This window comes from Anthonomus grandis, chromosome 19 (assembly GCF_022605725.1).
Source record: "Anthonomus grandis grandis chromosome 19, icAntGran1.3, whole genome shotgun sequence".
NCBI lineage: Eukaryota > Metazoa > Arthropoda > Insecta > Coleoptera > Curculionidae > Anthonomus > Anthonomus grandis.
The window spans coordinates 2,645,336-2,672,628 of record NC_065564.1 but is presented as its reverse complement, the minus strand read 5'-3'; the positions used below and the strand labels follow the sequence as shown (position 1 = coordinate 2,672,628).

The 27,293-nt window shown below is 36.8% G+C and overlaps 1 protein-coding gene across 8 annotated transcripts in view; it reads right to left on the bottom strand.

The window, feature by feature from the left end:
* LOC126747458 (paired box protein Pax-5) overlaps window positions 1–27,293 on the bottom strand; it is a 76,706-nt gene that overhangs the window by 14,189 nt on the left and 35,224 nt on the right. For 5 of the 8 annotated variants that reach the window (XM_050456121.1, XM_050456117.1, XM_050456122.1 and 2 more), the window contains exons 4-6: window positions 25,781–25,840; window positions 8,984–9,149; window positions 4,085–4,282 (exon numbers count right to left, since the gene is read on the bottom strand). In XM_050456121.1, coding sequence (XP_050312078.1) covers window positions 4,085–4,282; window positions 8,984–9,149; window positions 25,781–25,840 — 424 coding nt within the window. Of the gene's footprint in view, window positions 1–4,084; window positions 4,283–8,983; window positions 9,150–18,324; window positions 18,737–22,674; window positions 22,757–25,780; window positions 25,841–27,293 lie in introns of those variants that run through there. The other 3 variants (XM_050456118.1, XM_050456119.1, XM_050456116.1) reach the window with 3 other exon arrangements.

Genomic DNA, 27,293 nt, shown 5'->3' with positions numbered 1-27,293 from the left:
GGAAAACGACCGAGTTAAGTGTATTAAACATTTCCTCGCCCGAAATATACATCGGTAAACACACAGATTGGGCTCTTATCAAACACAAGTGGATATCTGTGCTACATAATTTTTTTTCCGGCTTGGTGGGCACACCAAACACTACAACGAAGTATAACGAAACCGCGTTACAGAAGAGAGAACTTGGCGCTCAATCTATCGGAATTCGGGGATCGTGCAAAGGCATCCGATACGGTCCGCCATGTGTGACAACAAGACCTGGTTGCCTTTATTTGTTCAAGGGGGGTTTATAAATATGTTGGTCACACTTCGATCGTTAAAGGCACATCACGTTTGTTTGAAGTCATATTTTTAGAACTCTTTTTTTTTTGGTTCAATTAAAGAGATAAAGTCAGTCATACAACTCCGCAAAGCTTACAAACCCAATTAGCTTCATCCCTTAGCATTAGAGGGGGACTAAGTGGCTCGACGTTCGGTTGCCGCAACTTAATTTGCTCCACCGCCGCAGCTTATTAATAATTTGCCCCATAATTCACTCCTCCCCCGGGTTGCCCCCCCGCTGCTCCCCACCGGAATCCGTGAAATGAGCGACGGTTTTCCCCCCTCGGCGTGAAAGTGCGTGGCAGCCAGTGGTTGCAATCAAAGAGTGAGTGTTTGAGATCATTTCGATTCGCTCGGGTAGTTTCGAGGGGGTGTGGCGAGAATTGCAGAATAACTTCGCTGTTTGGATGGTTAACTTGAGATTTTCCCTTTGTGGCAATTTAAGGAATTATTAATGTGAAGTTCCAGGTTTTTGAGATCAATTATTTGAAGGAATTAATGGAGGAGCTACTGGAGCTCTTAGGGTAGTAGAGTTTTTGACAAATATCTCGTTTCCTGTTGGTTGTATCAAATTTTATTAGAGAAGAAAGTTGCGAATTAGAGTCTGCTTTATATGAATGATCCTAAGTATTTTCTGGTAAAACAATTAGTTTTAGAGATATCTTGGAATTTAGATGTTGGCACTTGAGTGATCAAACTGTCGACCATGTTTTCATGATATGTCTCAGTTCCAGTTGGCTAAATTAAATTTTCTTATAAAGCTAAGTTAACGCTAATACACCCATTGTTTTTTTTTGAAATCTTGCAATTTAGGTGTTGGCACTTGAGTGTCGAGCAGATTTTTGTCAAGCATCCAAGTTGCTATCGGTTATATTAAACTTTCTTACCTACAAACTTGCAGCTTAGGCTCCACCCTACATGAATGTTCAAGCATTTTTCTTGTAAACCCAATATTAATTACGAAATCAAGAGTTGTAGGTGTTGATAAATTAATAGAGCCTTGTGACTCCAATTTATTTATTCTAATTTATCTTTTAAAAAAGCAGTCTAACGACGAAAACATGAACAAAATAAGAAAACCTCCGGGCATCTTAAACAACTAAGAGCGTAGAAATATAGAGCCAATATTTCACCGTAATATAGAGTGAAACAGAGTAACCTTGCCATTGCCGAAAATTTATCTCCACAACGTTTCTTTAGAGCGCTTTTTTAGCTACGTTCCCGAATTTCCTCGAAGAAAAACGCCAGCTTCTCGAAACCGTATCATCGCATCCGGATAAATCTGGATCGTGGCATTTCCACGATAAAACCACAAAGTCACCGTAAAGTAGACAAAGAAGAAAACAAACGGCAAACTCCGCGGGAGACTCCCCGCTTCCTCCCCGAGGGGCTTGCGGGGGTGGGAAATACAGGGGATAAAGATTCGATGGGGGGAGAGCAGCGGAACCGGACATGACGCCATGCTGAGAGAACGACGGAAGATGCTCGAAACAATGGCGACTTTTTGTCGCGTGGTCTGTTTTATTTTGAGAGAAACCTCACGAACTCAATTTCCCTTTAAATACCGAAAAATCACTCGCAAATGTACAAACGATTGGCGCTCCAACTACCTCCCCCAACCCTAAAATCAAAATCTCTTCCGGTCCACTGGTCATCGACAAATAAATTAAACAATCAATTACATCAAAAACCGGCCCCTGGGGGGTGAGGGGGATGGAGCCCAAGGGGCGGAGGGCGACGGCAAATTAGATCGGCTCGACGCGTCTTTTCAGTCCCCGAGGTGCCGTATGGCGACATTTTCTGAGATATTCACAAATTCGCCCTAATGTAACATTCGGGGACATATGGTTTTATCGGAATGAACGATCGGCCCCCGGGCACTTTACTTCTTTCAGTTTTATCATGTGCGATGATTGGGGTATCTGGGTTGAACCCCAGGGGGGCCGCGCGAAACTGTTTGCTTAATGGATTCAGATTATATTACTCGTTTGATTGATTGGCAATAAGAATTATGGAACGAGATGTTAAAGGTTCTTTCCATTGTCATACTTCTGTTATCTTTTGATGCCCTTGGAACTATCCTTCCATGTCCCAGAGCCCGTTGCAAGTGTCTGTTCGTATATTTTCTTTTAAAGCCCAAGAAAGAGCTCTTAATATAATATTCGCTTCATAAATTTAGTGAATAACCATAGAAAATTCATATAGATTGCCACGTTGTATGGCACGCGGTTAAATTCGGTGTGCCACTCTGGCACGTGCAGGTCCCCACTGATGGGGCGGTCAAATTTAACGAAAAACTGCATCAAAAGGGGATTCTAAAAATTATGGCGCAGTCTCAGTAGGATATCGGGCAATTTGCTGCATCTGTTTAATATCTTATAAAATTACCATTATTTTCGCATTGGCGAGATCTTAGCTCCTGTAGACTGTATGAAACTTTCTTAAGAAGGAAAGTTGTAGATTAGAGTCTGCCCTATAAAAATTATTTTACATATTTTCGAGAATTTAGGTGTTGGCACTTGAGTGAGCGAATTGACAAGCAGTTTTTCCTGAAATATCTCAGTTTCTGTAGGTTGGATGAAACTTTCTTAGAAAGCAAAATTGTAGATTAGGGTCTGACCTATAAGAATGAATTTATACATTTTTCTCGTAAATCTATTAGTTTTAGAGCAATCTTGGAATTTAGGTGTTGGCACTTTAGTGATCGAATTGACGAGCAGGTTTTTCTAAAATATCTCAGTCTCTATTGGTTAAATTAAAATTTCTTATAAAGCAAAGTTGTACCTTAGGGTCTGTCCTACAAGAATGCTCTCAATTATTTTTCTTATAAACCCATTATTGTTCGTGCAATATTTGAATTTAGGAGTTGGCACTTGAATGATCGAACTGACGAGCAAGTTTCCGTCCAATATCTCGGTTCCTATTGGTTATATGAAACTTTCTTATAAAGCAAAGTTGTAGCTTAAGATCTGTCCTACAAGCATCCTTTTAAGCATTTTTCTCATAAACCCATTATTTTTCATGAAATCCTAGAATTTAGGTGTTGGCACTTGAGTGATCGAACTGTCCACCAGGTTTTTGCGAAACATCTCAGCTCCAATTTGTTATATTACACATTCTTACGAGGCAAAGTTGTAGTTTAGGGTCTGCCTTACAAGAATGTCCAAGCATTTAAAAAAACTAGTGAATTGAAGGCGGATTTTTAAAATTATGGTGCAGTCTCAGTAGGATATCGGGCATCTGTTTCATATATTTTTTAAATTAACATTATTTTCGCATTGGCGAGTGCAAAGAACCGCCCCTTCGGGAGGGCAGTTAAGGGTTGCGCCCGGACATATTATGCAGGAAAGTGTTACTTTTTTAAACGTTTTTCTGGGGCGTGCATTTTTTCGTTTTATGGAAAGTAAATTTGAAATTTATGTTAAGAGGCCATCTGGTACATGATTCACTTTTCCAGCCACTTTAATACTAACGGGGCAGTTTTGGATACCCTTATCAAAACTCATCGAGTTATTACCCTAATAATCCCCCTCTAAAAAACAGATCAACCCCCGCACGCACACACACACACACACAGAGTCATCAAAAAGCGGTCAAAATAGTCGCGTGGGATAAACACCAGCCACGTGACCGATCGACGTTCGATTCCACCCCCGGCACGTGACACACGGAATAGCACTTCGTTTAAAAGTCATTTAGAACAATGCCACCCCATATTCCGCAACGAAATTGACGAATTTTCGTATTTGTTACTTTGACTTACCTATTTATCGAGGATACGCTCGGTACGTTGTCTTGGGAGCAGATTCCTTCGGCGAGCAACCGATCCCTGATTTCCCAAGCGAACATGGTCGGGTTCTCCCGTTTGTAGTTGGCGATGGCGTCCACCACCGGTGGAGTCGCCACTTTCGGTTTCGAACCTCCTATTACTCCCGCCTTGAAGCTTCCCGTCTCGTAGTACCTGAAACAAACACTTTCCTAAATAGGAATCGACCAAGGCCAGTAAGAGTCTTTAAAACCCCCACCCGCCCCAAATAAAACAATCCCATCCAATCAAGCCAACATTAACCATAATTCAAAGCCACAAGCCCCATCTCGCGAATTAATAAACTTTATACCAGCCTCCCCGTCTTAATGACAGAAAATATGAATCCGTCACGGGGGTGAATCCTCGCCCTTAACTCGATCAAATGTTTTCAAAATAATTCAATTATTCAGCCGCGTATTAGCCGAAATGATATCCAATTGCAAAGGGGTTGTTTTCGGATGATGCCCGTCTCTCGTGGGGGGGGGATTGATAGAGTGTTCTCCCCATGGAGTTATAATGGAGTGCCTGTTTCTTCAACTCCATAGTCCGATCGATGGTTTATTTGTACACTTATTACGTTTTCAGCAATAAAAAATTCACTTTCAGCCCAACGCGGAAGTGCATTAAAAAAACCACAATGCGGAGACATAGGTTCGCTTTTGTGCCTTTAGTCAGAAAAATATGACAAATTTCTCGAGTGCGTTCTTTATGGAGGGAAGAGCGTCACCATATAAAAATTTGTTCTTGTCCTTTTATCCCTTTAAGTAGGAAAAATTAAGGGAATATTCGAGGTACAGTAGGTCCAGGCTCTTTCAGACCGTCAGGGAGTTACATCATCTCTATACCACCAGTTTTTTCGTTCCAAAATCTCTGTGATCAACAGAAACCCAAATTACTAACCTGATAGCATCTTAATTTCTCTTTTGAATTTCTGGATTCTCTTTTTTCTCTTCAACTACGTAAAATGAAGAGATTATTTAAGGTAGGTTAGGTCTAGGCTTTTTCAGACCTTCAGGTAGGCTCAGTATATCCATACCACCTTTTCTATCATTCCAAAATATCCGTGATCAATAGAAATCAAGTTAGAAATTTCAGAGCACCTTCGTATCAGCTCTTGAATCTTTGGATTGACTCTCTGTTGTCTCTTAAACTACGTAAAATGGAAAGATTATTTAAGGTAGGTTAAATTCAGGATCTTTTAAAACTTCAGGTAGTTACAGCATCTCGAAATCTTTAGGCGAAGAACTCTGACCCCAATTTTTTTCAATTATTGCAGGAAATTTGAAAAGTTTACTTCACTTAGTACTGAGGGATTGCATAAAGAAACTTTCTTTAAAAATTCATGTTTCTAAGTTAAGTAGCCAATGAGAAACAATGATTATTGTAGCTGGATCATTCTACAATCAACAAGCGAAGAGCTTTAGCCCTGATTGTTCCTATTTAATGCTGGAATCTTGGAAAAATTCTTTTGACTAATTCTGAGAAATTATACTAAGAAGCCCTCTTTAAAATTTCATGTTTTTAGGTTAAGTAGTTTATGAAAAACAGTGATCATTATGGCTGATTCAGTCTAAAATCCCCAGACGAAGAGGTTTTGCCTCAATTTCTGTCAGTTAATTTGAGGATCTTGGAATAATTCTTTCACTTGGTACTGAGGGACTGTATAAAGAAACCCTGTTCCAAATTTCATGTTTCTAGGTTCCCTATATCCGTGATAAACAGAAACTCAATTTACAAACCTGACAGCACCCCTTTTGTCTCTTAAAATACACAAAATTATGAGACTATTCGAGGTAGGTCAGGTCCAGGCTCTTTCAGACCTTCACAAAATCATAGAACCTTTATACCACCTCTTCTTTCTTTCCAAAATCTCCCTGATCAATAGAAACTCAAATTACAAAATTGACAGGACCTTCATATCAGCTCTTGGACCTCTAAATTGGCCTTAAACTAACGTATCATTTTGATAAGAGCTTGCTGACTGGCAATTTGATGCCTCCTCACTAAATCATTTCCATATAAGCGTTCAAAAAGTAAAGTTTTTATCCTTACATGGCGTGCCTCTTTATCTCTCGGGTTAGTGCACTAAAAAAACGGGAAAACATTACCAGCAGGTCGTGTGATCCTGTTAGCTGCGCCCTACCGGATCCGGAGGGATGAAAATGGAAGTCGGGGGGGCCCCCACAAGCGGCGGGGGAGCCGAGGGGGAGACTTCCGGTTCCGGAATAGACTTTAAGGAAAAGTCAGAGGAATCAGTCGGTCGCACGATAGAGTGGAAGCCGACGAAGGGAGGAAAGGGGGATGCGTTTGAGATACTTTCGATTTTTCGGGCGTATAGATTGGTTTTTGTTAGAGAAAGTTGTATTTATGAAATAAAAAGTTTTTCTTAGTCAAGAATCGGTTCTGAGGCCACCCACACCTTGCCACAGTACTCAAAACGTGTACCGATTATTTTAAATTTATTTATTCTAGCCTAAAAGTGTATAGACTATATCGAAAAAAAGGGCTTTAAATGAAACCAATCTCGCTTTTAAGAGAAATGAGAGTGCCAATAAACTTTCGAAATCGCGCCGATCTCTATCAATTTCCATGACAATCCAGAATTCAGTTGCCTAATTAAAAGTTCCTCGTCGAGAGAGTGGGAGAGAGAGAGAGAGAGAGAAAGAGAGTTAAATCATAGTGCACTGAACTAATTTAACAGACCGATTTCGATCGCCATTGTCAATCTAATCTAATATGGCCGCCACCGAAGGGGACTTAATTTGATTGTAAACAGATATTGTTCATCCCGCGATAGCATCTTTGTTATTTTTCTTTTTCGATAGATCTAATTAAGGCTCTTGATAGGTATAAAGGTTCAACAAACCTTCCCCGGTTAAAAAGTAACAAAAATTCAACAGACCGACATGGTTAAAAGAAGAATTTTAGGGTTCGTTAAGTTCACGTTGTGCAATTAAGATTTTTAATGGGCGCAAACTTGTATATTTCGCACATGTGAGACGTGTGAAGAAGATCAGATCAAAAGCGGCAGATTGGATGCTGCGCCCGATGGTGTTGGTCCTCTCACACACACATATGCACTCCGTACAATGGATCTATTCAGTTGTATTTTTGGCACTAGAGATATTAATAGAGTCGAAATATTTTAATGCAGTTGTAGTATACTGGCAGACTTCAATTTAACGTAATTTGTTTCAATATTATATCTTTAGTGGCTTTTGAGTTACGTGAGATTTAGTGAAGGCAATAAATTCTCGGGCTGTCAACGGGACTTAGAACCGGATAACTCAAAAAGCTCTGCCTGAATTGGTTTTCACTCAAAATCTATTTATACAGCAATCTTTTCTAAATACAACACAATTGATTTCATAATTATACCTTTTGGGGTTTTTGAGATAATTCATTTTTAGTGAGAGTAAGTCCGTTGAAGCAAAAAAGCTCTTGAGGTCGCAACTGGACTCAGAGCCGGATAACTCAAAAAGTTTTGCCTGAATCGGTTTTTACTCAAAATCTATTTATACACGAATCTTTTCTAAATAGAACACAATTTATTTCATAATTTTACCTTCTGAGGTTTTTGATAGAATTAAATTTTAGTGAGAGTAAGTTCGTTGAAGCAAAAAGATTCTTGAGGTGGCAACTGGACTCAGAGCCGAATAGCTCAAAAAGTTTAGCCTGAATCGGTTTTTACTCAAAATCTATTTATACAGAAATCTTTTCTAAATACAACATAATTTATTTCATAATTTTACCTTTTGGGGTTTTTTAAATAATCCAGTTTTAGTAAGAGCAAATCCGTTGAGGCAAAAAGGCTCTTGAGGTGGTAACTGGACTCAGAGCCAGATAAACCAAAAAAGTTTTTCCTGTATTGGGTTTCGCCTTCGTCTAATCTTATTGGCAATCTTTCCTCAATGTAGCACAACTTGTTTTATAATTTTACCTTCAGTGGTTTTTGAGATAAGTTCTTGAGATGGCAAGTGGACTAAGATCCGGATCTACAGGCGAACAGCTCTTGCCCTAATCTTTCCCATTTAATGCTAGAATCTTGGAAAAATTCTTTAGCATAGTGGTGAGGGATTGTACTAAGAAACCCTCGTTCAAATTTCAGGTCCATAAGTAAAGTAGTTTACGAAGGATAGTTGCTATTGTAACTAGATCAGTCCAGGATCTTTAGGCGAAGAGCCTCTGCTCCAAATTTTTCCAATTATTGCTGGCAACTTCGAAATTTTACTATATCCAGTGCTAAAGGGTTGCACAAAGAAAGTTTCTTGTAAAATTCATGTTTCTAGGTTAAGTAATTTATGAAAAACAGTGATTGTTGTTGCTGGCTCAGTCCAAATCTACAAGCGAAGAGCTCTTGCTCTGATTTTTCTCATTTAATGCTGGAATCTTAACAAAATTCTTTTGCATAGTGGGATTGTACTAACAAACCTCCTTTCAAATTTCATGTCTATAAGTTAAGTAGTTTAAGAAGGACAGCGATTGTAGTGGCAGGCTCAGTCAAAAATCTTCAGGCAAAGATTACTCAAAAAGTTTTCTCTGAATAAAATTTCTTTATAAGTCTATTTACACAGTAATTTTTCCCTAATACAGCGCAATTTGTTTCATAATTTTATTTTCAGTAGTTTTGGAGATAATTGAGTTTTACCACAAGAAAGCTGGTTGAAGGAAAAAGTTGCTTGGGCTATCGAAACTGGGCACTGAGCCCGATAACTCAAATAGTTTTGCCTGGACTGTTTTGCGCCCTTAACAAAATTAATAAAAAAATCTTTTCTCAATATATTGCAACATGTTTTTTTTTTAAAAGCAGATTTAGTTCTAAAAATAATAAAAAAACAAATGTGAAGTCCTTACCTGGACAAAATCTTGGAGACGCAGCCGTGGGACACGCGCAGTTGCCTCGAAATATCACAGGGCCGTACTCCGTTGTGGGCGAGCTCGACGATTCGTTGCCGAACGACGTCCGGCAAGGGGCGACCGTTCACGAACACCCCACCCAGCTGATTTACACCCCCGTGACCTGAAACAATCGGAGACAAACTTTTTATATTGTGCAAATAAGTCGATTCCTTGTATACTTAAAAAAAAAAACATGCCACTAAAATTCAGGATGTATGTATGTACATTTATGATTATTTTTTTCGGAAGTCGTTTTATCACCGCGGACCAACCGGCGTTCGATGACAGGTCACGTGCAATAGACACGTGGCTCACAAAAAGAGAGCACTCTCGAGGCTTTTTGTTCGGTGCGGTCCAATTTTGCAATTTATTAGCTTTCCAGGGAAATTTAACTTTGAGAATCATAAAAATTGCATTCGTTCAGAAGCATTTAATCAAAAATTAAAAAAGTGGTGTTTTGGTCAGAACTCGAACTCACAACCCCTTGGTTCCAAGTCAAGGTCTTAACCAACTGAGCAACTAACTGTTCATTAATAACCTGAGGCTCTAAGGTCCTCTAACTTGTACATTTATTAACAGATTTTGTTCAAATAAATTACTACCGTTTTAGCCGAATGAGAGCTATCACGAGTGCTTGAAAAATTAAAATAATCTCATTCTTATGGAATAATTAACAAAACATTCATCCTATAATGTCTTGCAACTGGTCAACTTACGTATAATTACTACGAGCAATAACCAATAACAATTCCCGACCTAAATTAATGCAAAATTACCCCGAATCGCGTACAAAACCGAATAAAACGTGTGTGTAGATGAGCCTCAGTTTGTTTTATCTGGATACGCCCAATTAATATTATGGATTTATTTTAAATATTGCCGGTTTTATGGCGTATAATTGCGCTCCGAATACGCTATTTAAACGCGATATTCATTGCCCAGGCCAATTTCATTTTGAGCGCCTTTTTTTACTGTTTTATTTTTCAGTTTAAATCGTTCGCGGTCTCGTGGAAAAATTACTTTTACTAGACACAATGCCCCCTTCATAATCATCTATCTGTGGTAGTTCGACCCGATAAGCCCAAGTAAAAAAAAAATGAAAATCGTTTACGACCTTGATAGTACCTCAATATAAATTCTAGTATATGTTAAATCGTTCCATAAATTCCAAAATAATGAGCCTTTCAAGTACCTTATAACGTATACCGCGAAATGTATGATACTGGCTCAGGCCAGGCGATCTTGGAATATTAATATCATATGGCTTAACGATTTGTTTTTGACAGATTTAGCGTTACGGCCATTTTAAGGCATATTAGAATTAATTATGTTGTTTTTAATATACTTTAAACGAAGCTCCATCGGAGGCAGTCGAACGCTTTGGTAAAATCATAGAATCCTCTTGTCGGTTCTTTAAGCCCTTAAGGATTAATTATGACTTGGAATATGTGAAGTATAATCCCCACGAGGTCTTCTAAATTAATCATCAGTTCGTTCACTGGTATATTTGATTTTAAAGCGAACAGGATAATATCAAAAGCAGGAACGAAATAAACAGGATAATGTTCAACTTTCCTCAAATAGGGCTACTATCCTGTGAAAATTATTTTTCCTAATACTAATGGATTGTATAAAGAAAGTCTATTTTAAGTAACTTGTTTCTAGTTTCTGTATTGTAAAAATTACAGTGATTTTTGCACGTGACTCAGCCTAAAATCTATAGGCGAAGAGCTTTTACCCAAATTTATTCCTGTTATTGCTGGAAATTTGAAAATTTAACTTTATCGAGTGCTAAGAAATTGTGTAAACAAACCTTCTTCTAAATTTCATGTTCCTAGGTTAAGTAGTTTATGAAAAACAGCAATTATTATGGTTGGCTCAGTTCAAAATCTTCAGGCGAAGAGCTCTTACTCCAAATTTTTTCATTTATTGCTAGAAACTTGGAAATTTTACTTTACCGAATGCTGGAAAATTGGATAAAGAAGCTCTCTTTCAAATTTCATGATTCTAGGTTAAGTAGTTTATGAAAAACAGCAATTATTATGGTTGGCTCAATCCAAAATCTTTAGACGAAGAGCTCTTGCCCCAAATTTTCCCAGTTATTGCTAGAAACTTGGGATTTTTATTTTACCCAATGCTGGGAAATTGAATAAGGAAACTTTATTTCAAATTTCATGTTTCTAGGTTAAGTAGTTTATGAAAAACGGCGACTATTATGGTTGGCTCAGTTCAAAATCTAGAAACTTGGAAATTTTACTTTACCGAATGCTGGAAAATTGTATAAAGAAACCCTCTTCCAAATTTTATGTTTCTAGGTTAAGTAGTTGATGAAAAACAGCGATTATTATGGTTGGCTCAGTTCAAAATCTTCAGGCGAAGAGATCTTGCCCCAAATTTTTCCAGTTATTGCTAGAAACTTGGGATTTTTATTTTACCCAATGCTGGGAAATTGAATAAGGAAACTTTATTTCAAATTTCATGTTTCTAGGTTAAGTAGTTTATGAAAAACGGCGACTATTATGGTTGGCTCAGTTCAAAATCTTCAGGCGAAGAGCTCTTGCTCCAATTTTTCCCAGTTATTGCTAGAAACTTGGGATTTTTATTTTACCCAATGCTGGGAAATTGAATAAGGAAACTTTATTTCAAATTTCATGCTTCTAGGTTAAGTAGTTCATGAAAAACAGCGACTATTATGGTTGGCTCAGTCCAAAATCTTTAGACGAAGAGCTTTTGCTCCAAATTTTTCCAGTTATTGCTAGAAACGTGGAAATTTCACTTTATCCAATGCTGAGAAATGGTATAAAGAAACTCTCTTTCAAATTTTATGTTTCTAGGTTAAGTAGTTTATGAAAAACAGCGACTATTATGGTTGGCTCAGTCCAAAATCTTCAGGCGAAGAGCTCTTGCCCCAAATTTTTCCAGGTATTGCTAGAAACTTGGGATTTTTATTTTACCCAATACTGGGATATTGAATAAGGAAACTTTCTTTCAAATTTCATGTTTCTACGTTAAGTAGCTTATGAAAAACAGCGACTATTATGGTTGGGTCAGTCCAAAATCTTTAGGCGAAGGGCTTTTTCCCCAAATTTTTCCAGTTATTGCCAGAATCTTGGAATCTTTACTTTACCCGATACTGGGAAATTGTATAAGAAAATTCTGTTTCAAATTTCATGTTCCTAGATTAAGTAGTTAATGAAAAACAGCGATTATTATGGTTGGCTCCGTCCAAAATCTTCAAGCGAAGAGATCTTGCCCCAAATGTTCCCAGTTATTGCTAGAAACTTAGGATTTTTATTTTACCCAATACTGGGAAATTGTATAAAGAAACTTTCTTTCAAATTTCATGTTTCTAGGTTACGTAGTTTATGAAAAATAGCGACTATTATGATTGGCTCAGTCCAAAATCTTTAGGCGAAGAGATCTTGCCCCAAATTTTCCCAGTTATTGCTAGAAACTTGGAAATTTTACTTTACCCAATACTGGGAAATTGTATAAAGAAACTTTCTTTCAAATTTCATGTTTTTAGATTAGGTAGTTCATGAAAAATAGCGATTATTATGGTTGCTTCAGTTTAAAATCTTTAGGCGAAGAGCTGTTGCCCCAAATTTTCCCAGTTATTGTGAGAAATTTGGGCTTTTTATTTTACCCAATGCTGGGAAATTGTATAAATAAACTTTCTTTTAAAATTCATATTTCTAGGTTAAGTAGTTTATGAAAAACAGCGACTGTTATGGTTGGCTCAGTCCAAAATCTTCAAGCGAAGAGTTCTTGCCTCAAATTTTTCCATTTATTGCTAGAAACTTGGAAATTTTACTTAATCTAATGCTGGGAAATTATATAAAGAAACTGTCTTTCAAATTTTATGTTTCTACATTAAGTAGTTTATGAAAAACAGCGATTAATATGGTTGGCTCAGTCCCAAATCTTCAGGCGAAGAGATCTTGCCCCAAATTTTCCCAGTTATTGCTAGAAACTTGGGATTTTTATTTTACCCAATGCTGGAAAATTGTATAAAGAAATTCTCTTTCAAATTTTATGTTTCTAGGTTAAGTAGTTTATGAAAAACAGCGATTATTATGGTTGGCTCAGTCCAAAATCTTTAGGCGAAGAGCTCTTGCTCCAAATTTTTCCAGTTATTGCTAGAAACTTGGAAATTTTACTTTACCCGATGCTGGAAAATTGTATAAAGAAATTCTATTTCAAATTTCATGTTTCTAGGTTAACTACTTTATAAAAACCAGTCATTATTATGGCTGGCTCAGTCTAAACTCTTCAGACGACAAACTTTTGCTCGAATATCCGTCACTTAATTTGAGAATCTTAAAATAATTCTTTCGCCTAGAGCTGAGGCACTGCATAGAGAAACCTTCTTCCAAATTTCACGTTTCTAGTTTCCCTATTTTAAGAGAAAACAATGGATATCGAAAGAACTGAAAACGTTCCAGACCTAATTCAATACCAATTAAGAGAAAATCTGCTATTTAATTAGCGATCGGGGGCGGCGGCCTTAATTGGCCTGACCGCAACATCCATGACACAGCACAATGGAGAATGATAAATGGAAAACCCTTTCCACGATTTCCCAATCCTTTAGGTATCCATTAGCGGAGAAAGGGCCGTTCTACGAAAAGTACGTTTATTTTTAAAACTCTTACACGAATATCCGCAAGTTCACACCCCCGTATCTCACATTATATGTGAGTGTCGATTTCCCTTTGATATTCACCCCCGACATAAAAGTGTTTTAGATCGCCCGATAGTGTGTGATAAGAATCACGACATGTGTCGCTTAAGTGGTTTATTTGGGTGTTTCCCGTTGATAAGGCGGATTATCATTGTCGGGGGTGATTATATGAAAATTTGCGACAGGTGGTCATCTTGGTAGCGGTTAATGAATTGTTTTTTCTTTTAGAGGCGAGTGGGGAGGAGCGGTGTTAATAAAAGGCTTATCTGCTGCGGAATCAGTAGTCAAGGGGCACACTTTCGTTTTTATTTGTTTAGTTCGGGAGGATCGGATTAAGTATAGGGAATTTTGTTTTAGAAAAAACGTATTTGTACAGTGATAGGAAATTGTATTAGGAAGCTTTTTTGAATATCTTATATCTTTAGGTTAATTATTTTAAGGAAAACCACGATTAATGTAGGTAGCTTGGTCTCCTAGTAGAGAGCATATACTCATATTTTTCTTAGTTAAGGACGAAATATTGGAAATATTATTTTGGTTGCTGCTGAAGGATTATATTGAGAAACTTTCATCCAAATTTCATGTCTTTGGGTTGACCACTTTAAGAAAACCAGTGACTTATGTTACCGGCTTGGTCTAAAACCTCTTGGTGAAGAGCATTTCTCAAATTTTTTTATAGTTAGGACCGGAATTTGGAAAATATTATTTTAGTTGCTGCTGAAGGATTCTATTGGGAAACTTTCATCCAAATTTCATGTGTTTAGGTTGACTACTTTAAGAAAACCACTGATTTATGTTACTGGCTTGGTCTAAAACCTCTTGGTGAAGAGCATATCCCAAATTTTTTTATGGTTAGAACCGGAATATTGGAAGTATTATTTTAATTGCTACTAAAGAATTATATTGGGAAACTTTCATTCAAATTTCATGTCTTTAGGTTAACTCCTTTAAGAAAAACCGTGATTTATGTTACCGGCTTGGTCTAAAATTCCTTGGTGGAGAGCATATCCCAAATTTTTTTATAGTTAGAGCCAGAATATTGGGAGTATTATTTTGGTTACTGCTAAAGGATTATATTGGGAAACTTTCGTCCAAATTTCATGTTTTTAGGTTAACTACTTTAAGAAAACCAGTGATTTATGTTACCGGCTTGGTCTAAAACCTCTTGGTGAAGTGCATATGCCATTTTTTTTTATAGTTAGAGCTAAAATATTGGAAGTATTATTTTGGTTGCTGCTAAAGGATTATATTGGGAAAGTTTCACCCAAATTTCATGTCTTTAGGTTGACTACTTTAAGAAAACCAGTAATTTATGTTACTGGCTTGGTCTAAAACCTCTTGGTGAAGAGCATATCCCAAATTTTTTTATGGTTAGGGCCGGAATATTGGAAGTATTGTTTTGGTTGCTGCTAAAGGATTATATTGGGAAACTTTCATCCAAATTTCATGTCTTTAGGTTGACTACTTTAAGAAAACCAGTGATTTATGTTACAGGCTTGGTCTAAAACCTCTTGGTGAAGAGCATTTCTCAATTTTTTTTATAGTTAGGACCGGAATTTTGAAAATATTATATTGGTTGCTGCTGAAGGATTCTATTGGGCAACTTTCATCCAAATTTCATGTGTTTAGGTTGACTACTTTAAGAAAACCAGTGATTTATGTTACAGGCTTGGTCTAAAACCTCTTGGTGAAGAGCATTTCTCAATTTTTTTTATAGTTAGGACCGGAATTTTGAAAATATTATATTGGTTGCTGCTGAAGGATTCTATTGGGCAACTTTCATCCAAATTTCATGTGTTTAGGTTGACTACTTTAAGAAAACCAGTGATTTATGTTACTGGCTTGGTCTAAAACCTATTGGTGAAGAGCATATCCCAAATTTTTTTATGGTTAGGGCTGGAATATTGGAAGTATTGTTTTGGTTACTGCTAAAGGGTTATATTGGGAAACTTTCATCCAAATTTCATGTGTTTAGGTTGACTACTTTAAGAAAACCACTGATTTATGTTACTGGCTTGGTCTAAAACCTCTTGGTGAAGAGCATATCCCAAATTTTTTTATGGTTAGAACCGGAATATTGGAAGTATTATTTTAATTGCTACTAAAGAATTATATTGGGAAACTTTCATTCAAATTTCATGTCTTTAGGTTAACTCCTTTAAGAAAAACCGTGATTTATGTTACCGGCTTGGTCTAAAATTCCTTGGTGGAGAGCATATCCCAAATTTTTTTATAGTTAGAGCCAGAATATTGGGAGTATTATTTTGGTTACTGCTAAAGGATTATATTGGGAAACTTTCGTCCAAATTTCATGTTTTTAGGTTAACTACTTTAAGAAAACCAGTGATTTATGTTACCGGCTTGGTCTAAAACCTCTTGGTGAAGTGCATATGCCATTTTTTTTTATAGTTAGAGCTAAAATATTGGAAGTATTATTTTGGTTGCTGCTAAAGGATTATATTGGGAAAGTTTCACCCAAATTTCATGTCTTTAGGTTGACTACTTTAAGAAAACCAGTAATTTATGTTACTGGCTTGGTCTAAAACCTCTTGGTGAAGAGCATATCCCAAATTTTTTTATGGTTAGGGCCGGAATATTGGAAGTATTGTTTTGGTTGCTGCTAAAGGATTATATTGGGAAACTTTCATCCAAATTTCATGTCTTTAGGTTGACTACTTTAAGAAAACCAGTGATTTATGTTACAGGCTTGGTCTAAAACCTCTTGGTGAAGAGCATTTCTCAATTTTTTTTATAGTTAGGACCGGAATTTTGAAAATATTATATTGGTTGCTGCTGAAGGATTCTATTGGGCAACTTTCATCCAAATTTCATGTCTTTAGGTTGACTACTTTAAGAAAACCAGTGATTTATGTTACAGGCTTGGTCTAAAACCTCTTGGTGAAGAGCATTTCTCAATTTTTTTTATAGTTAGGACCGGAATTTTGAAAATATTATATTGGTTGCTGCTGAAGGATTCTATTGGGCAACTTTCATCCAAATTTCATGTGTTTAGGTTGACTACTTTAAGAAAACCAGTGATTTATGTTACAGGCTTGGTCTAAAACCTCTTGGTGAAGAGCATTTCTCAATTTTTTTTATAGTTAGGACCGGAATTTTGAAAATATTATATTGGTTGCTGCTGAAGGATTCTATTGGGCAACTTTCATCCAAATTTCATGTGTTTAGGTTGACTACTTTAAGAAAACCAGTGATTTATGTTACTGGCTTGGTCTAAAACCTATTGGTGAAGAGCATATCCCAAATTTTTTTATGGTTAGGGCTGGAATATTGGAAGTATTGTTTTGGTTACTGCTAAAGGGTTATATTGGGAAACTTTCATCCAAATTTCATGTCTTTAGGTTGACTACTTTAAGAAAACCAGTGATTTATGTTACAGGCTTGGTCTAAAACCTCTTGGTGAAGAGCATTTCTCAATTTTTTTTATAGTTAGGACCGGAATTTTGAAAATATTATATTGGTTGCTGTTGAAGGATTCTATTGGGCAACTTTCATCCAAATTTCATGTATTTAGGTTGATTACTTTAAGAAAACCATTGATTTATGTTACTGGCTTGGTCTAAAACCTCTTGGTGAAGAGCATATCCCAAATTTTTTTATAGTTAGGGCTAGAATATTGGAAGCATTATTTTGGTTACTGCTAAAGGATTATATTGGGAAACATTCACCCAAATTTTATGTCTTTAAGTTGACTACTTTAAGAAAACCAGTGATTTATGTTACGGGCTTGGTCTAAAACCTCTTGGTGAAGAGCATATCCCAAATTTGTTTATAGTTAGGGCCGGAATATTGGAAGTATTATTTTAATTGCTGCTAAAGGATTATATTGGGAAACTTTCATTCAAATTTCATGTCTTTAGGTTTACTATTTTAAGAAAAACATCGCTTATCTTTGACGGCTTCGTCTAAAATCTCTTGGTGGAGAGCATATCCCGAAATTTTTCCTAGTTAGAACCGAAATATTGGGACTATTATTTTGGTTGCTGCTGAAGGATGATATAAGGAGACTTTCTTCCAGATTTCATGTCTCTAGGTTAACTACTTTAAGAAAAACAAGAACTTTCTGAGCCGGCTTAGTCTAAAATCTCTTGGTGGAGATCATATCCCAAACTTTTTCCTATTTAGGACTGGGATATTGGAAATATTATTTTGGTTGCTGCTGAAGAGATATACAAGGAAACTTCCTTTTGAATTTCATGTCTCTAGGTGGAATACTTTGAGAAAAACAGTGATTAATGTTGCTGGCTTGCTCTAAAATTCCTTGGCGAACAGCATATCCCATTTTTTTTTCTAGTTAGGGCCAGAATCCAGGAAAGCTCTTTTGTTTGGTGCTGAGTCATTATATTGGGGAAAATCTTTTCCAAATTTCATGTTTCTAGATTAACTATCTTAAGAAAAACAGGGATTATCTTGGTCCGCTTGGTCTGAAATATATAGCTGGACAGCACATTCCCAAATTTTTTCTAGTTTCTAGGACTTAAATCAAAGAAAGATCTTTTGTTTGGTGCTGAAGGGTTATATAACAAAACTTTCTTCCAAATTTCATTTCTCTATGTTGACTACTTTAAGAAAAACCGTGATTCACGTTACTTACAAGTATAATATTCCATCATATTTTGGTTATACCGATAAGCAGCGGTGGTAAGATCCATAGCCGAGCCACTTCTCAGCAACAAGCCAGCAGCTAAACTTGACGAATCCAGTTTGGCAAACACTTTCAAACCACCAATAAAACTCTCTCAAAACAAAGTCAAAGTACTCTATAGAAAAACCCATGCATTATGCCTCTTTGAAATCACTCTCGATGTCGCTTATATTATATTCGACCGGACCGGGAAAAAAATCGCGAAAAATCAGAAAACCCTCGTCGGCGTCGTCATCATAGTCCGAGAAATCCCGGACGTCGTTTCCCGGGGATACGGCGTTTAGTCGGGACTGCGGGCATAATAATCAACGGGACTCTCTCCGTGTGTTGTGATGATCGCAGCTTTAGGGATGGGCGGGGCTTAGGACGTGCTGGGATGTCACAGCGGTTGCGAGCTTAACATTCTGTGGACGCGGTGCCATCGAGATTTTACGTTATAAGGTTACGGGATTTCGGCGGGATAGAGACGGGAATAATAAGGGGAGCGACCGGTGCGAGAGAGACCGACAACTCGGGATCATGGTTTGGGTTTTCGAATATGGTTTTTTGCATCTACGCGTGTCTAGATGCGGATTCAAGGTCGGGGATGGTGTTTTGGTGCATTGGAATTAAAAAATTAAAAAGTTTCAGGTTTTTTTAAGGGAAATTCGTGTAAGTAGTAAAAAATTACATATTCATCTTTATTTTTATACTTCATACTGCAGGATTGCTTACACTTTTTGAAATTTGACCTAGAGCCTCGACATTGGCTGAAGACTCATTATGTTCTCTGGATATTGGCCCTCAAGCTCTGTAGAATTCATACTGACTTCCAATAAGATAATCTACTTTTTTCTAAGGCACCTAAAGCCAAGCACCAAAGACTTTATCAATCTTCAATTGCCTACAAGAAACTGGCTTCAAAAGCCTGGAAGAACTAAATGATTCCACCAACTGCTTGGAGCAAGACTGAAACGACCTTTCAATTCAACTACCTTGGAAAAAAGTAAAAATATATCATTAAATATTAATTTCATACAAAGTCAAGAGGATTCAAATCTGACGTTCTCGCTGGCACCCTCTCGAGCGACGTAAACGCGGCCAAACGAGCTCCGATCCTCGCAGCATCCGAATCCGTTCTGCGTAAAGTTTCATTCACCGCTTGGGGTAAAACAGACGCTCTCGACGCCTTCGCGCTAAAAGGGGTGGGGGGCGTCGATCCACCCCTCGTTCCCTATTGGCCGTCCGGACGCAGGTCCGACGTTTAATGTGATTTTCTAACGGCATTTGACTCGGTTTGTCCCGTTAATTCTTTACGCGTCGAGTTAGGATGTACGTTATCGGGGGTGGAAATGGGGGAGCGAGGGAGACGGAGACAGTAAGGCAGAAGGATTTCGTGGAGATGCTGGAACGAAGCTCTATTTATGTGGGTATTGAAACCTTTTCCGGTTGTAAAAAGTTGAAAGAGGGTTTCAAAAAGTATAGTAACTATTTTCTGGTTTTTGATGGTGGTTGCCTGGGGGAGGCAATGAAGTGTAAAGGTGTCAAAATAAACCAGGGAACACCAGAGGGATAAAATTTATATAAAAATCAAGTCATCACCAAAAAAAACTATTTAATTTGCCATGGAAAAAGTGTTAACTGGATTGCGCATCCAGTTAAACCTATTCAGATATACATATACATATACGTACACACCTGACGGTACATTATGGAGAAACATAAAGTGCCGCCCGGAATAATCCGGGGTCCTTTGTATCCCGGATCAAAGCGGGATGAATCCAGATGCCACTTAAGCCCTAATGTACAACGTGTATGTTGATGATGGGGATTCGCCGCATGTTTAATGCACTTTGAGGGCTAATTTTGAGGTTTCGCCGCTTTAATGTCGTTTTGATGACGACGGAAGAGTTTTTTTTTGTCTGTTAACGAAATCAAAGAGGCATAAAACACATTCACACGTCACGCACCATCACTACGACTGATCGACCGATAATGAATGAAAATTCTTGTCGAATGAGAGAGGGAGAGAGTGAGTGAGTCCATTCATGGATGAAGGGCTTCATTCCCATAGCGGATCGCGTTACTTTTCCTTCTTATTCACGTATTGTAATTGAGATACGTGTAGTAATCGATAGCGGGGTGGCTATTATTGCTTTTATGAGAATTGTTGAGAACGAGATTCGCATACGAACTGATACTCTTCTGTCCTAATGGACTTGTCATAAACTTCATTATTTTCACCAACTTCTCGCTATAGATCATCGTTTCTTGTAATAAGCCCCCCGTCAAAGCGCTATGTCAGTTTAAATTTCGCTTTGGATGTTCTTTTACTGTGCAGGGAGTTGTCGCAAGTCTTGAAATTAAGGTGCTAGTTTAATTTAGTCCAAGACTCGTGGAAATTCTCCTAATTCCTTCAGGTTTTGAGGTTATTTTCCTCCAAGCAACTAAAATCACCGTTTATTTCTTCGAAGCCTTCCCGGTTCCCGTGGGACATGCATTGTTAAGTTTTAATAAAGCAGTTACCCAATATAAGGATCTGAAAACCTGTGCATTAGATAACATTAAAAAATAACGTTTTCCCATACGAAAACTCCCAATTTCGAACCGATTTGTACCAATCGCAACTCGCCAAGCAACGAATTAATAACTATTAGGGCCTCTACAGATGCAAATTTCAAATCCCAACTGAATCGGATGTCATTAGGTCGGAGAACGAACCTTGAGGGAGGCAAATGTGGCTGATAATGTCTTTTATTTTTATTTCGGGTTTTTGATCTTGCATTTTTCTTTCATAATTCCATAAGAGAAGGTCAAGATAACCGTAGGGTCCCCTAATCATAAAAGGGCATTAATCTAATGACCATTTTTATTCTCCAAAAGCATCCCTTTATTGTTCATTTCAATAATTTTCGGGTTTACTGAAGCGTGTGTGCCATATGGACCCCCGTCCTGTTTATATCCACTTGATTACTTGATGACTTAATCAAATTATGCCGATGATTGCTGCTTTATTTATTCAATTTGACGGAGTCGATCGGGGACACTTTAGGGCGATTGCTTTTTATCGTATTAATGTAATTTTTATTTGAGACGTAAATGGATAAAACCAAGAGAATTTGATATCCTTGGGCAGGTATTACAGGTGTAGTGGTATCTGATATGGTTGCTGTGGGATTAAGTTGCAATCTTAGGTTGTACTAACCCAGATTTTAGGTTAAATATTATAAAATATTCGGAAATTTAGGCTTCAAGGTTTAACAAATAACAGTTCAAAATTATGAACATTTTACCATGGGTACCCCTTTGGATTTTTTGAGGAAGACTTTTTGGGAAATTGGGTATAACTTTTTTTTGGTAAATTTAAAAAAAAAGTTTTATAAGATTTTTTTAAAGACTTCTGAGGGATTTATCAATTTATAAAGAAAAATTCAATTTTCTCGAAACATTTTTTTTTTCAAATTTTTCACCGAAAAATTTTCCAACTTTCCAAAAAATCCTTTATAACCTCTTTATTTTGAGGTTTACGACTAAATGCTATTCTATATGATTTGTTCTATTTTTGAGTAGGATTCCAATGCTAAAAGAAAATTTTCCATATTCTTAGTAGTTTTAGGGAAAATTAGGGAAAACTCCTTAGAGGTCTTAGGGAATTTTGGTAAATTTGCCTCTGGCATTTTTCTTTAAAGAATTAAGCTGGAAACCTTGGAGTTTTTATGGAAATTGTACAATCATCTTAACGATCACTTCTCAACATTAAAACGCTTTAACCACTCGGAATTTTCAGCACTAAGCGCTTAAGCACCACGTCTGTATATTATGAAGGTTTTATATTAAAAATGTAATACCAAGCAATACAAAAACAATCTATATTTATTATAAAATAATACTAAAAGTTACGCAAATTCGTACATTTCGCGGCTAAAATATGGCGAGTGTAAACTCAGTAAATACATGCGAATTTACAATTTTATAATAAGTTTTAAACTCTTCCTTCTGTGCATTTCAAAAATGTATTTTAACTTATTGGCACTTTTTAAATAGGTACAGTAGCTCATATTCTAATAAGGCACTTAAAATTTAAATTCTCCCTAAAGTTAAATTAGGGAACAGTGTGGTGGGGGGCAAAAAGGGGGGAGGGGGGAGAGCAAAAGAGCCCTCCTCCCTACTCCCTGCTCAAAATAGAGCATCTCTTCACGCTCCGCCGGCCCTTCCTTTGATAATTTATGGCCCGCTGCCCTTTCAAGGGAAATGTCAAACATTGTATTAAAAACTGATCCCTTTTCATATTAATTCCCGCTATTATAATGTTGAACTTACCCAGTTTGCGTGCCTTATATTTCTTAAAAACTATTCCGCCGGACCTTTTGTTCGAATACATGACCGTTTGTTTATGCACATTTAATGTTTATATGTTGGGCGAAAACTATGTGCGAAGGATCGCGAAGAATTCCGTGCTGATATACCGAGTGACCCACTGGACAGTAAGTGTCCGAAAATAGAAAAATTTCATTATTTATTATACGCGCTCCCGAATCATAAATTTTCCGTGTCGTCGAGACTAAATGATCCGTAGGGTCCCACAAAAATGTCACGTGTGTGTCGTCTTGTGAGGTCTCTCAAAAAAAAAAAAGTCTCGAGGCGTTAAATCGGGCGATAGTGCTGGACATTAACTTCCGCACTCGTGTACAAAATGGTGTCGGCAATCCGTTACCGGATAATCCCCGTATTCAGGAATCTCTTCGCACCTAAACGGGATTTGAATTAAATCTGTGCCAGTACAAGTGACAATGTATAGAGGCACTTTTCGATTTTATTTTTATTCTCCCTATGATGTATAGCCGCGTAGCGTAGGAAACCGTAAAAGCGCGCCATTTTACGCATGTGTGACTTTTGTATCCCGTAAGTCACTCGCTTATTGCCCCGTGTGTCAACTGTTAAATGGTATTTTTAGATGGTTTATAGGGTGCAAAGGTTATTGGGAGGAATTGGCCACCGTGACGACCCGATTCAGGATCTCTAGACTAAGAAAAAAATCTTTTTACGCGCGCAACGTTTAACCTTATTCCACCTGTATACGATTACTTATAAATTTAACGAGAAAATTATACTATAAGGAGTTTTTATAATCGATTTAAAAAAAAATGCTTAACGGTAACGTAATTTTTTTTGAGCTCCCTAACGCAACGTTAAAATTAATTTAGCGGCAATAATGATTTGCATTAAAATTCAATAATACCCGAATGTTTAAATATTAATCTTTTCGCTGTCTTTATCAGCGCTCGGCCACAAGAGTTATTGGCCAATAATAATAATATTTATTCATATTTGCCCCGATATTATTGGTATTTTGCACATTCTTGTAGTCACCCAATAAATTTACTAAATAAAGTTATTTGGTTTCGGACAGGTGGTATGATTTACATTTCTCGGGTGTTAATTATACCAATCTACCATAAATCAAGAGGATTTTTTTATTGAATAATTTACAGGGGGAGGTACTGGTACCGTTACTGTTTAAAATTCCACTAAATTGACTCCTGATGAAGGAGGAGGTGCCTAGGCTTAAAAACTCAAAGTCTCATAGAAAGATTTGGCTCTGGTACAGAGAAGAACGACTTAATAATATTGAGCCCTATAATTAAAAAAAACATATCACCATCATATAGATCAATGCAAGTACCAAATACCACAAATACATAATACTAAAATGGTTTCAAAGCCTAGCTTTTAAATATTGATGTTAAATACATCAACATTTCGGTGGAATGGACCTCAAAGGTTCTTATCACACGTAACTACACGTGACATAGATATTTTTGAAGGAGTTTGGGACAGTCAACTTTACCAGGCAGGATTTTGTGTGATATAACAATATCTGGATTAAGCTTTCTATGCTCAATATTTTGCAAGCTTAGATTTCATCATAATTAAAACTCTCATAAGAAATACTTATCTTAAAATAACGAGGAAACTTTATTTAGACCAATTGCAAGTTATCTTTACAAATCTGAAAAATGCGGGGACCAAATTACAGAATTTACTTCTAAAAGGGACCTTACTAAAGAAACATGTAATGGTTTTACACCAGAAATAAAATCTATCTAAATCACTTTGAAAATTCGATGTACATGTATCATTCTTAATCGATTTACAAGTGTACAATTCGTCTGCATACATGCCATATTCACAATGCTAAAAACAGGTTGATAAGTCGTTAAAAAACTAGCTGAAGAATAGTGGTGTAAGGTGCGTACACCAGATATTACATTAATGATATATACTTGTCCACTTTGACATCCTGTGTTCTACCACACCAATAAGATTTTACCCATTCCAAAATTGTCCCATGCACACCATAGTTTTACTAGCAAAAGTTCATGGTGCACCTTGTCAAAGGCCTTGGAGAAGTCGGTATACACAGTGCAGCCCTCCCTCAAAGTGTCCAGCAATATAGTCATGGTATACCAACAGGTTACTTGAGACCCAACCCACGCTGATTCTAATCCATAAAATTCTTTAAGATATTTTTCGACAGATCAGAAATCAGGGACTTAAATAATTTTTGGGGTAAGGGATAATATTAAACACACTGGCCGATAATTCTCTGCCAAATCTCTATCACTTCAGTTTTTATATATAGATGTGAGGCAGGAATGGTTCCAGACATCAGGAAAAATTCCTGAACATAGTGAGAGATTAATCAAAAGCCCTAGAGGTTTACTTAAAGCAAAAGCATGGTTTTTAAGGAATATAGCTGTTAAGCTGTTATACCGTCTGAAGGATATCTGTAATTTGAACTCTATATGATCCAATACCTAAATCACAAGTATAATCAGGAAGTTGGAAAGGCTGAGAATCGACATGTATAGAAGCAAATTGAGTTTTAATGATTTTGTACGTTATACATCGAGAATATTTTCTTTTTGCACTGGTAAATCACGTTTTAGTATCCTGGAAATTCTTGATTTTTAAATTTTCTGAATAAAACCCTCTGAAAATAATTATTATTAAATCTGCATAGGGCAAAACCTGTGACTGTAATCGAAATTAATCTGCGCTGTCTCTGGAATAATCCTGTCCTTGGGGGGGGTGGGAGTCTTAAGGGAGAAGAAAGATTGATATTGTAATCTGCTTAGTAAAAATTGCCCGGGTCCGGAATGTGTACATATTATCATACTATAAAGAGGCGTCACAGGGTTGATGTATAACCTTCGGATTTTACAGTCGCCCGGCGTAGTTTTGGGTCGAGGTTTTTACTACGGTCTTATACGGGAGTGCGTTCGGTCGACTGTATCCAGTGAGACCATTATAAAATATCCCGTCGGAGAAACCTACACACCGTGAAATATGGAAAACATCACACGAGTCAGTTGCCCGCGCTATTTTCGCTAAATTTAAAATAAAAATTTGTTTAAAAACTTACTTGAGTCGTCTTGTTCTGCGTAGAAGTGGTAAGTTGAGGAACCATTTTCGACTGACTTACCTTCAAACAAAATCGATATCAGTAAATTCAGTTGCAAAACACTAATAATTATAAATAGATTTTACGTGAAAGAGATAAGTATAATTATGTGGACCACCTCGTATATTCTAATAAGTGTGTCTATGTCAAGTGCATTTCCCAAAGAAACAATGGAATTTTCAATATTATTATGTGAGAAAAACTTTTGCTTTTAAATCGTAAAAAATGCCTTGTGACCCGGCCTTAGCCTTATAATTTCATTCTCAGGCCAACAATGGACCTTTTTATTATGCCGCGTTACCAGGGGGCTTAGTCAAGCATCGAGCGAAGCTCCTAGAAGGTTCGGTTCAGGCAGACAAACGGGTCGTACGAAACGATGATAATGCTTGACCAGATCACACTATAACCCAAGAAGGTTTTTCTCAGGCCAACAATAGCCCTATTATCTCCCTATGCAAAGTCAAAAAAATACGTAAATCTATTTAGCTGTTTATATAACATTGTATGATTCATTACCAGAAGACAAAGAAGTGTAAATTGCCATTTTTTTTCTCTCATTGGGTTCGGACGCAAAATGATTTTTATTTATATACCGATTCAATTATAACGCAGATAAACCAACAAAACATGCAGTTTATATCACTCGGATGATGGAAATTTTTAATTAAATCAATTCCAGGCTCGATCAAAGCTAAAAATAAACGACGCTTTTATGAGGTAATGATCTCGCTCCGGGTTTTTATTATTTCAGCAGGATTTCCGACGGATATCGGAGAACTTTAACTTGTGGCATCAATTTCCACTAGAACCTTTTGAATCTAGAGCCAATAAAATGAGCGATATACCTAAGTAATAGAGCCCAAGCAACACGGGTTCATAATAAGTCGTAAGATTTTTTATCACCTATAATTTTCTTAATAAGCATTTTTTCAGACAATCATTTTCTGCAAAAAAAAAACGTTTTTCATTAATCCTACCCTTAGCCCCCCACCCACCCCACACAACTTTCCAGTAAGAAATTGTTATCAAAAATCATCGTTTTCCAAAATAATACCCATGAGTAACAATTGGTTTCGTCATTAATATCTAATTTAAAAATACAGTTTGTTTATTAAAATTTAATATAATTATATATGTGAATTTTAATAAATATTTAATACAAAAACAGTGCTATTAGATTGGATATTATGAACGAAAAACAATGATTTTTCAAAAGAATTTTTTACTGGGCAAATGTTAGGGGTGGGTGGGGGGGGGTAAGGGTTGTGTCAATGAAAAACAGTGTGTTTGCAGAAAATATATATACCATATTTATTTTAATAACACTATTTATTTAAATTTTATATTATTTTATATATAAATATTTAGTACAAAAACAGCGTTATTAAATTAAATAATGTAGACGAAAAACAGTGATTTTTCAAAAATTTAATATTTGAGGTGTAGTAATCGAGTTTAAAAACTAGGTATATAA